The 12,286-nt window shown below is 40.9% G+C and overlaps 1 protein-coding gene across 1 annotated transcript in view; it reads left to right on the forward strand.

The window, feature by feature from the left end:
• si:ch211-285f17.1 (sickle tail protein homolog) overlaps positions 1-12,286 on the forward strand; it is a 212,631-nt gene that overhangs the window by 182,120 nt on the left and 18,225 nt on the right. Inside the window, exons 14-15 of the mRNA XM_034168413.1 lie at positions 5,749-5,879; positions 11,233-11,380. Of these exons, the coding sequence (XP_034024304.1) occupies positions 5,749-5,879; positions 11,233-11,380 (279 nt within the window). The remainder of the gene's footprint in view (positions 1-5,748; positions 5,880-11,232; positions 11,381-12,286) is intronic.

Here is a 12,286-nt window from a genome sequence, read left to right on the forward strand (position 1 = left end):
CTGTGGCTGGTTAACTCCTGGTATTTATGAGCTGCAGTCAAATCAGTATTTCACAGTTGACCAGGTGTCTGACAACAAACACTGAAGCGTGTGTAAATCAGAGAAATGGTGAGTTTGTCTGTGTGGAAACCCAATAAAGTGCCGACGGGGAGTAGGAGGGAGGTTTGAGGGGAGACACAGTAAAGTTGAAATGAAAACTGACGGTAGCCTTTGCACGCATCTGTACACTACAGCCACTCTCCTTTGCTCATTCTTATGCAGAGTTTGTCAGACAAACTTGCTATAATAAAATAATTTGAGTGCAGCAGCACACAGATTATTGCTGGGTAAATGTTGACAGTGCTTGTCAGAGCACAAACCAAGCATGAAGTCAAATTGTCTGTAGACCTCTGAGACAGGATTGTCTTGAGGCACCAATCTGGGGAAGGGTACAAAACCATTTCTGCTGCTTTGAATGTCCCAGTGAGCACAGTGGCCTCCATCATCCAAAAATGGAAGAAGTTTGGATCCACCAGGACTCTTCCTAGAGCTGGCCACCCATCTAAACTGAGCGATCAGGGGAGAAGGGCCTTAGTCAGGGAGGTGACCAAGAACCTGATGGTCACTCTGTCAGAGCTCCAGCATTCCTCTGTGGAGAGAGGAGAACCTTCCAAAAGGACAACCCTCTCTGCAGAAATCCACCAATCAGGCCTGTATGGTAGAGTGGCCAGATGGAAGCCTCTCCTTAGTAAAAGGCACATGGCAGCCCACCTGGAGTTTGCCAAAAGTGCACCTGAAGGACTCTCAGACCATGAGAAACAAAATTCTCTCGTCTGTTGAGACAAATATTGAACTCTTTGGCGTGAATGCTGGTGTCATGTTTGGAGGAAACCCAGGCACCATGCCTGCAGTGAAGCATGGTGGTGGCAGCATTACGTTGTGGGGATGTTTTTCAGCAGCAGGAACTGGGAGACTTCTCTGGAGAGATCTAAAAATGGGTGTGTATCAATGCTCTCTTTGGGCAAAAGATAGGTATGCCAAGCTTATTGCATCATATTCAAGAAGATTTGAAGCTGTAATTGCTGTCAAAGGTGCATCAACAAAGTCTTGAGCAAAGGCTGTGAATACTTACGTGTGCGTAATTTCTTAGTTTTTCATTTTTAATAAATTTACAAAAATTTCAAAAAAAAACTTTTTTGTGTTTGTCATTATGGGGTGTTGTGAGTAGAATTTTGAGGGAAAAAATAGTCCTAGCCTAGATTTAAAAGCTCTGAAATTGCTGAAGTGGTCCAGTGCAACCAAGCGGATGCCCACGTTTGACCTAGCTGCAGCAGATCGATGGTTAATTATGAGAGGAGGGGATGGACCTGTTGTTGCCATCTAGGACCCAAGGTGGTTCCTGAGTGTGGTGGACGTGGCGCCAGCACATGCTACCAGACGTAATGTAAAAAAGTGCCAAATAATTGATTTGATTCCATAAATATGCATGATCTCCAGTAAAATGTGGTTTAATCTCTAAAGCAGTTGACTGATTTGGATGTAAATATTCTTAACTGCAACAATCCATAGTAGAATGTAAGAAGAGATTTCTATTGTTTTTTTGTTGATCAAGTTCTTAAATGCTTTGTTTTGCCAGCAGGAATCAGTAAAAGGATCATTTTCATGTGGTTGTTTAAAAGACTCGCTGTCTTGATGGAGGAGAACACATAGTATGCTTCAATAAACACAGCTCAGTCTCTGGGACGATTGCAGAAATGAACAGGCGGAAGTCAGAGGATTAAAGTGTGTTACTGTTGGTTTCAATCCAGTTGTGAGTCAGCAAAACTGTCCTGCTGGTGTTTTAAATATGGCTCGGTAATGAAAGCCGCTTATAGCTTTAAGACCGAGAGGGAATGTGGAAGAAAACTACTGCAAATTTAACACTGTAATACAAGCCATTGTGTGCTATAATCACACACTGGAACTCTGTGGCAACCAAAAAAAACTCAATGCTGCTTCTTTGTTAACCCTTTAAAAGGCTGTGTAAGAAAGCAATCCTTGTTTCCTTTCACTCAAATGACAGTGGTGATAATGTCAAAAGGCTGGTAAACGTTTTACTTTTCAATGTGGTTATTTCTCCATGTTAAAGTCCCATTAATTCATTATTGTACATGTTGAAATTCTGCCCTGTAAGCATAATTTGGAGTAGAAATGGCTAATTTTAGACTTTCAGACATATTTCACACACAGACATATAACAGACAAAACAGTTTTTCTGAAGAGTGGGTTTGAAGCTCAAGTGGTTTGTTTTGGATGCCCTCATTTTGGCAGTGACTCCACCTAACACTTGGACAACCAAAAAATGGGTAAAAGGGTGGAGCATGGGCAAAACCGGTGTGATTGGTTAGGATGAATGAAACCCAAACACACCAACACAACTTGCCAAAGTAGCAAAAGGCCAACATGTCTTAAACGGAGTTCGGGTGATTGCTTTTTTGTTTGTTTGTTTGTTGATTTTTTTTAAATAGCTTCAATAACTGTGGCACTATCAGTGTAGCTAGCGTTACCTAGTTATCCATACCTGCTAATTAGTACTAAAGATACCAACATGCAAATTAAGTCCTAAAATTCCACTCACTGAAAATACTGGAGCACAGACTTCATACATGGTCTGTTAGTGCAATTAACCACACATCAAGCCATCTTATCTCATGTATTTGTTTTAAAATGCTCAGAAAGGAGCTAGAGGCAAGTTACAGATGAGACTCTAGCAGCCTTTTGTAGCTGGCCAGTTGGAAGGTAGCTATCATTCAAATCAACCATACACCTAAATATGTATAATTTTCTGTCTTAAAATGGCCTAAATTAATAGGCCACACCTCCCCACCCTTGTAGTTGTCATGAACAGTGAGACTTCCTATAAAGACTAAAACCATTGTTTGTACGACTTGTACATGTTTATTTCTGTGGTGATCAACTTATACACTAATGAACAGATTTGTTATGAATGCTTTATTGATTTTCTGCAAATAAATGCCTCTAAATCTTACACACTGTAGCTATCAGCTGTCTTGTCTTGTTTCCGTTGGCCCGCAGTGGGACCTGTAGCTAACAGGGACTTGAGTAATAAATCTCAAAGGAAAAAAAAAATCACGTGAGAGATGGTTGTTCCTCTATAAAGTGTCATCTCTGGTGCTATCTTACGTATTTCAGGAGGATATCTCTGAAGGCTGTTTTGAGCTGTGCGTCACGGACGTGCTGTATCTGCTTATGTCTACATGATGAAAAGCCAAATGTTTTCTTTGTCCTCACTTGGAATTTCCCGTCATTTCTTTGCTCTTACTAAGAGGCTGTGGCATGACATAGCATTTAACACACTATCTCCATATTGCTCTACCCATTCCCTTTAGGGGAGTGAAATAAAAGACTATATCTCAAGGGTACCTGGACACAAAGCACCATTTTCATGCCTCTCATTCAGTCCAGCACTGCACACAATGCTATCATTCGACATATTTCCCCTCAGAACAGCCTGTTTTTGTGGCACTGTGAGGCAGTTTGACTTGTTTTCTGTATGTGACGTTGTGCTCTTGCACACAAATCTTCCTTCAACATGTATTGTTGGTTTGGGGAAGAGTTCCTATCCAATCTGGTTAAAGCAGTCTGACTTAGATGGGAAAGTGCACAGCACAGAGGAAAAGGGAACTGTTCCTGTTAATCTTTGTGTATTTTCTACATATATATATGGAGTTTGTACTTTTCAGGTTTGTAAGTCTGCTCTCACTTTTGCCCAGCCAATGCTGCTCTCTATGTGGATAAAAATAAATGAATGTATTCTGCCCCCTGGTGGTTGTAAGCTCTATCTTTTTCTCACTCAGTTTTACCATGTAATCACTAACAGGCCTATTCCACAGGGCACCGTTCTCCTACAAACACCAATCCAAAAAAGTGTCAAAACGGGATGAAGCGGTTTAATCTCCCTTGTACTATCAGCTTCAGGGTTGCCCCTTTTCCCTTGCACCCTTGGCCACGATCAAGCTAAATATCCCATTTAAAGAGGTTCAAACATGATTGAAGGTCTTAAACTATGAATACCCTGAAGTAATTGCCTACTATCCATGATTTCGAGACTTGGGATCAAATGTTTGAAAATTTTTAACATTTGATCCCAACTTTAATGTTTGAGCATCAGCCAATGACAAAGGAATTTGATTTTGAGAAAAGTCAGTTAAACCAAGCCCTTCCATGGGATGTACCATCAACATATAGAGGAAGTGGCTGACATCACAAAGACCTACCACTGGCTAGAAAAGGCCAGCCTAAAGGACAGCACAGAAGCTCTGATCATAGTAGTACAAGAACATGCCCTAAGCACCAGATCCATAGAGCAGGAGTTTACCACACTGTCAGGACCCAAGCTGCAGGCTGAGTGCCCCAAAGACAGTCCAGCACATAGTAGCAGGATACAAGATGCAAGCTGGGACAGCATACACTGAGGCACAGTCGAGTGTCAGGAATCGTGTACAGTGACATCTGTACCACATACGGATTAGAAGTTCCCAAGACCCTATGGAAGACAATCAAAGGTGGTTGAGAATAACAAGGCTGTGGCAATCCTAGCTGACAGTAACATCAGAAAAAAGAAACACGAGAAAATAGAGAAGTACCAAGGGCTGATGGAGCAACTGGAGCAGATGTACTAGAAGATAATGTCCGAAGTGGTCCCAGTGGTAATTGGAGCACTAGGAGCTGTAACACCCAAATTGGAAGATGACTCCAACAGATTCCAGGAACAACATCAGAGGTCTCTGTCCAGAAGACTGCAGTCCTAGGAACAGCTAAGATACTGCCCCCAACCCTCAAACTCCCAGGCCTCTGCAGTTTGAGCACTAATTAAGGTCAAACTCAGTTTGGAGCCAATATGGATTAAACATGTTGGAAGGATTGTATGATCACCAAGGATAATGAGGTTCAATTTTGGACAGAATTGATCATTTGTCAAGACCACGCAGAACAACCAAATATTATGGTAACGCTGAATCACAAATTCATTTGAATGAGTTTTAATTTAACCGGTTTAGTCCCATTGAGATCAAGATCTCTTTTACAAGGAAGATCTGGACAGTTATAAAGTTTCCAATTACCTAACCTGCATGTCTTTGGATATGGGAGGAATCCGGAGCACCCGGAGGGAACCCACGCAAACATGGGGAGAACATGCAAACTCCACACAGAAAGGCCACAGGTGGGAATCGAGCCTATGATCTTCTTGCTGTGAGGCAGCAGTGCTAACCACTAAGCCACCATGCTGCTGTGATGCTGAGTTGATGACAAACATGTAAGAAACGAATGTAGCGTTCTTTGTTATTTCTTATTTTTGTCTGTGAAGTTCTGTATTCTCTGCATTAATTATCTCGTTTGCCCATCAGAGGGCCCGGGGCCACGAATCAGCCCGGCCCCTTTTTTGAAGAAAGGTGGTTAAATGCCCACCTGAAATTACACTAAATTACATAGAATACATTTAAAGAATGAAAAACAGCCAAAGAAATGGACACAATCAGGTGAGTTATTTGTAATATATTTTTTATTTGTGATGAAATTAGACATTTTATTTAAATTGGCATTCCGATGTACATGAGATTGGCCATGCTCATGTGTCGGCCCACCCTCTCTTCAGGCAGAATTTCACGTGGAGCACCCTGGGCCCTCTGATGGGAGGCCGGGGTAATTGTTTGATTGTAATGCTGATTATGGATTTATTGACACGGTGCACTTTGTGTATCTCTGCAGGGACCTGGAGCAGTACGTGGCCTGTCTGCAGAAAGACTCGACAGCGACACACAGAGTGGTGACGCTGAGGGATGTCGAGGAGGGAGCGGTCACTCTCAGGAAGGTCGGAGAATCTCTGGCAGGGCTCAAAGGTAAATTTCAATACAGTATAGTTCCAAACTGTGCTCAATTAAGGAAATTAATTAATTACACTAATATGACATACAATATTTAAGTTTATCTTGATATCACCAAAACTGGTTATTTGTAATCAGTCTTACCAGAGACATCAAAAACCCGATTACTTTGATGTCTATGCAAACCTGTGACACCCCCCCCCCCCCCCCCAAAAAAAAAGGATCTTGAGCAGTGAGCTGTCTCATATTTTCAGGAGAAAAAATTAGTTATGTTGAAAATCACCTGTGCCTCAACAGTAAAAATAAATAAATTTGTAAAAATTACAATTTGTGTTACAGCCTGGATGGAGCTGATCTTACAGGAGGACCAACCCACTGTGCTACCCTTTGTGTAAATTTCTCAAAATAACTCTTTACAAAGTAGTATTTGGACAGACTGTTTCTGTATTCTGTGTACTTTTCTGTATACTTTTTAAATCCCTGACATGGTGAAAGGACAAGGTCTGGCGGTCACCTGGTGGATGCAACATAGACTGTAAAATTCTAAGGAGAAAAAGCTTATAAATATGATAATACATTTCCATTTGCACTATTTCATAGCATTTTCAAAAGAAAACAAATAGCTACATAGTACTTACAGCATATATCTATGATAATAAACTGATTATTTTTTCCGTATAAAATTCAAAAAATATATTAAATATTGTCCACAGACATCCATCTTGTCAGTTACTTTCTAACATAAACAGAAGTGATGATCCACTGGGACAGTACATAGAGTACGTGCAGTATCTGTATTTGTGTCAACAGCATGTTAAATATATATGAACTCCATACAGCGCATTCAGAAAGTATTCACAGCACTTCACTGTTTCCACATTTGGTTGTGTTACAGCCTTATTCCGAAATAGATTAAATTAGTTTTTTTCCCTCAAAATTATACTCACGACACCCCATAATGACAACATCCCCACAGCATGATGCTGCCACCACCATGCTTCACTGTAGGGATGATGCCTGATGTCCTCCAAACATGACACCTGGCCTTGACGGCAGTCTTTGTCTCAGACCAGAGAATTTGGTTTCTCATGGTCTGAGAGTCCTTCAGGTGCCTTTTGGTAAGCTCCAGGTGAGCTGCCATGTGCCTTTTACTAAGGATTGGCTTCCGTCTGGCCACTCTACCATACAGGCCTGATTGGTGGATTGCTGCAGTGATGGTTGTCCTTCTGGAAGGTTCTCTTCTCTCCACAGCGGAATGCTGGAGCTCTGAAAGAATGACCATCTCCCCTGATTGCTCAGTTTAGATGGGCGGCCAGCTCTCGGAAGAGTCCTGGTGGATCTGAACTTCTTCCATTTACGGATGATGGAGGCCACTGTGCTCATTGGGACCTTCAAAACAGTAGAAATGTTTCTGTACCCTTCCCCAGATTGGTACCTCAAGACAATCCTGTCTCAGAGGTCTACAGACAATTCCTTTGACTTCATGCTTTGTTTGTGCTCTGCCATGTACTGTCAGCTGTGGGACCTTATATGTAGACAGGTGTGTGTCTTTCCAAATCATGTCCAATCAACTGAATTTACCCCAGGTGAACTCCAGTTAAGCTGTAGAAACATCTCTAGGATGTTCAGTGGAAACAGGATGCACTTGAGCTAAATTTTGAGCTTTGTGGTAAAGGCTGTGAATACTTATGTACATGCACCTTCTTACTTTTTTTTATTTACTTTTAAATACATTTGGAAAAATCTAAAAAAAAAAATTCACATCATTATGGGGAATTGTGTGTAGAATTTTGAGGAAAAACATGAATTTCATCCATTTTGGAATAAGGCTCACTCACTCACTCACTCACTCACTTCAACTGCTTACTCTAATTAAGGGTCACGGGTAGCTGGAGCGTATCCCAGCAGTCATAGGGCATGAGGTGGGGTACACCCTGGACAGGACACCAGTCTGTCGCAGGACCACATATAGGCAAACAAACACATTCACAGCTGCAGGAATAAGGCTGTAACATTAAAAGGGAAACAGTGCAGCACTGATGCTGAAATGCTGAAAAGGAAATACATGCACCCAAGTATTTCCTTTTCAACATTTTTTCCCCAATGGGACACTTGTAATAGACCTGTAAATTGACTCAAACTACACTTTCCCAAACCTTAAAAAGTATTGTTATTAATGCAAAAATTGCTTAAAACATATATTCTAAAGAATGTTTTAGATATCTGGAGGGAATATTGACCATGCTTCCCATCTGCAAAACAAACTGACGGGAACTATCTTCTGAAACCCCGTCACACTCGTCCGCATTTCCACAATGTCCACAAAAAAATCTGAGGTGACACAGTAAGAATCTGTACAATCTATTAGGAATGTAGCAGAAACTGTTAAGGGGGTGCTATATTCTCCATGGAAATGGAGGATGTGGTGAAACTTTGGACATGTTCAGAAAATATGCAGCGAGGACGTCGTGGAATCAAAATGCAGTGAGAGCTAAATGTACCATCACTGTCCATGGTGCTGAACCCCCACACCCATCCACAATGCATTGCATGGCCCAGTATTTAGAAGGACAGGACAGACACAGTGAGAATGTGATACGCAGCTGTGTGATGTGATTGTTCATCATAAGGACGCAGTGCGGTCTTCATCTGAGTGTGATGGGGCCCTAAGTTTGATGCATCCCTGGGAGCAGGCACTGGTGTCGTCTTTTATTGTATTCAGCACCCTACGGAACAAACTTGGGTCCTGGATGGTGACCACCCAGGAAGACACCTGGTCCATCCCTACCTTTCAAAAGTAACTGTCTATCTGTCACAGTCAGGTGAAATGTCGGCATCCTCTTGGCCTTCTTCAGCTGCTGGGCCCCTCAACACTGAGCCACCTGTGTTTTGGACCATGCACAGAGAAACATACCACATTGCCATCATCTCATAGCTGGTGTTCCCTCACAATGCAAGTGACACTTCTCCTTTACACAAAGATCCTCTTGTTATTACCTTAAGTCACTGATTAGGATCCAAGTTCCACAACCATACAGTAAGACAAGAAGTACCAGGACCTTAAAGACTTGGACCTTCGTTCTCCTCAGGCAAATGTATCAATCAATCAATCAATTTTTTTATATAGCGCCAAATCACAACAAACAGTTGCCCCAAGGCGCTTTATATTGTAAGGCAAGGCCATACAATAATTATGTAAAACCCCAACGGTCAAAACAACCCCCTGTGAGCAAGTACTTGGCTACAGTGGGAAGGAAAAACTCCCTTTTAACAGGAAGAAACCTCCAGCAGAACCAGGCTCAGAGAGGGGCAGTCTTCTGCTGGGACTGGTTGGGGCTGAAGGAGAGAACCAGGAAAAAGACTGATTATTTGATTATTCAAAACCTTATAAGTAAGAAGAAGAATTTTAAATTTTATTCTAGAATTAACAGGAAGCCAATATGGGTGAGATATGCTCTCTCCTTCTAGTCCCCGTCAGTACTCTAGCTGCAGCATTTTGAATTAACTGAAGGCTTTTTAGGGAACTTTTAGGACAACCTGATAATAATGAATTACAATAGTCCAGCCTAGAGGAAATAAATGCATGAATTAGTTTTTCAGCATCACTCTGAGACAAGACCTTTCTGATTTTAGAGATATTGCGTAAATGCAAAAAAGCAGTCCTACATATTTGTTTAATATGCGCTTTGAATGACATATCCTGATCAAAAATGACTCCAAGATTTCTCACAGTATTACTAGAGGTCAGGGTAATGCCAACCAGAGTAAGGATCTGGTTAGACACCATGTTTCTAAGATTTGTGGGGCCAAGTACAATAACTTCAGTTTTATCTGAGTTTAAAAGCAGGAAATTAGAGGTCATCCATGTCTTTATGTCTGTAAGACAATCCTGCAGTTTAGCTAATTGGTGTGTGTCCTCTGGCTTCATGGATAGATAAAGCTGGGTATCATCTGCGTAACAATGAAAATTTAAGCAATGCCGTCTAATAATACTGCCTAAGGGAAGCATGTATAAAGTGAATAAAATTGGTCCTAGCACAGAACCTTGTGGAACTCCATAATTAACTTTAGTCTGTGAAGAAGATTCCCCATTTACATGAACAAATTGTAATCTATTAGACAAATATGATTCAAACCACCGCAGCGCAGTGCCTTTAATACCTATGGCATGCTCTAATCTCTGTAATAAAATTTTATGGTCAACAGTATCAAAAGCAGCACTGAGGTCTAACAGAACAAGCACAGAGATGAGTCCACTGTCCGAGGCCATAAGAAGATCATTTGTAACCTTCACTAATGCTGTTTCTGTACTATGATGAATTCTAAAACCTGACTGAAACTCTTCAAATAGACCATTCCTCTGCAGATGATCAGTTAGCTGTTTTACAACTACCCTTTCAAGAATTTTTGAGAGAAAAGGAAGGTTGGAGATTGGCCTATAATTAGCTAAGATAGCTGGGTCAAGTGATGGCTTTTTAAGTAATGGTTTAATTACTGCCACCTTAAAAGCCTGTGGTACATAGCCAACTAACAAAGATAGATTGATCATATTTAAGATCGAAGCATTAAATAATGGTAGGGCTTCCTTGAGCAGCCTGGTAGGAATGGGGTCTAATAAACATGTTGATGGTTTGGATGAAGTAACTAATGAAAATAACTCAGACAGAACAATCGGAGAGAAAGAGTCTAACCAAATACCGGCATCACTGAAAGCAGCCAAAGATAACGATACGTCTTTGGGATGGTTATGAGTAATTTTTTCTCTAATAGTTAAAATTTTGTTAGCAAAGAAAGTCATGAAGTCATTACTAGTTAAAGTTAATGGAATACTCAGCTCAATAGAGCTCTGACTCTTTGTCAGCCTGGCTACAGTGCTGACAAAGAGTCAGCACTGTAGCTGACTGTACAGCTAGCCATACAAATGTATGGTCAATATAAACTGGTATGTTAGCAAAAAAAATCAGGAAGCTGTGTGTTTCTTCAGACATTTGTACCTCTAACCTTCCAGCAGTTTTTTTTAAAGTAGGTTGCTGGTGTTATTTTCGTATTTGACGTTTAGACCATAGAGTGAATTTTGTAGCTGTCATGGATTATGTGCTAACTCATTTAAAAAGTAATTTAAAATAAAGGATTTCTTGCACACAATTCTCAAAGGTGATTAGAGAATTTAGATGCTTGATTGCAACTAGGATTGTTAAAAAGTACTTATTCTTTAAAAAACAACACTGATAATGTAAATAATATAACGAGTATCTGGAACCAGAAAATTACTGACATCATCTTAACATTTTTTGTCCATTAGAATTTATCTAACTTATTCATAAAGTGATGGCTGAATGACTGGATGTGTGTTTGTTTTTTTCCTCAGGAGAATTTCCCACCCTACAGACCAGGATGCGGGCTGTGCTCAGGGTGGAAGTTGAAGCCGTCAAGTTTTTAAAGGAGGAGCCCCATAAACTGGACAACATGCTGAAAAGGGTCAAGAGCCTCACTGAGACACTCAGCAGTCTGAGAAGGTACAGGAGGAAAATAAAGTTAAGAAAAGCAGGTGTTAGAGTGTTGTCCATCGCTTGAGAGCGAGAAAGTAGACTTGAAGAAGAAAACAAAAAGCTCTCTGCAGAGCGGGGAGATTGTACCATCAGATCGTATTGGTAACGCAGCCTAAATACCATTTAAAAAGGTTATTCTGTGTATACAGAGGAGTGTGACGTCCAGCTTGATTTAATTTCTTCATCCTCACTGAACCGAAAAGTGATTTAATTTAGAGCAGCATCTCATTTCCATTGAAATATTTTACAGTCACCAAACCTCGCTCGCTACTTCTTAACTCCTCCTGCTACACCTCTCATGTCTGTGCATCATAGATTCTGGTGGCGTTTTGTTTCCTCATCCCAATTAGTCAAAGTTATTTGTTAAATTTTTATAGGACTTGATGAAATTGCGGAAGACCATAATTATTATTAAAATGGATATTCATCATGTGTAGCACCTTAGGATAACTTATGTTGTGAATTGGTGCTGCATAAATAAATGGAATTGAAATGAATTGTGTGCAGGGCTAGGAATATGTTTCTTTCTTTCATTCATTCATTCATTCAATGAATCATTTCCTGCCACTCATCCGGATCTGGGTCATGGTGGCAGTAGACCAAATTGCTCAGCCCACACGAGCTTATCCTTGTCCAAGTCCTGTTCGTCTTCATTGGGGATCCTGAGGCATTCCCAAGCCAGCTGGAAGATATAATCCATCAATCATGGGTCTTTCACTACTCTGTGGGTCTTTCCCAGGCCTTCCTCCCAGTTGAACGTGCCTCGAAGACCTCCTTAGGGAGACGGTCAGGGGTAAGATGTTCAAACTACCTCAGCTGTCTTATTTCAATGCAAAGAAACTGAAAATCAATTCTAAGTCCCTCCCCAAAATT

The sequence above is a fragment of the Thalassophryne amazonica genome, chromosome 1 (genome assembly GCF_902500255.1).
Source record: "Thalassophryne amazonica chromosome 1, fThaAma1.1, whole genome shotgun sequence".
NCBI lineage: Eukaryota > Metazoa > Chordata > Actinopteri > Batrachoidiformes > Batrachoididae > Thalassophryne > Thalassophryne amazonica.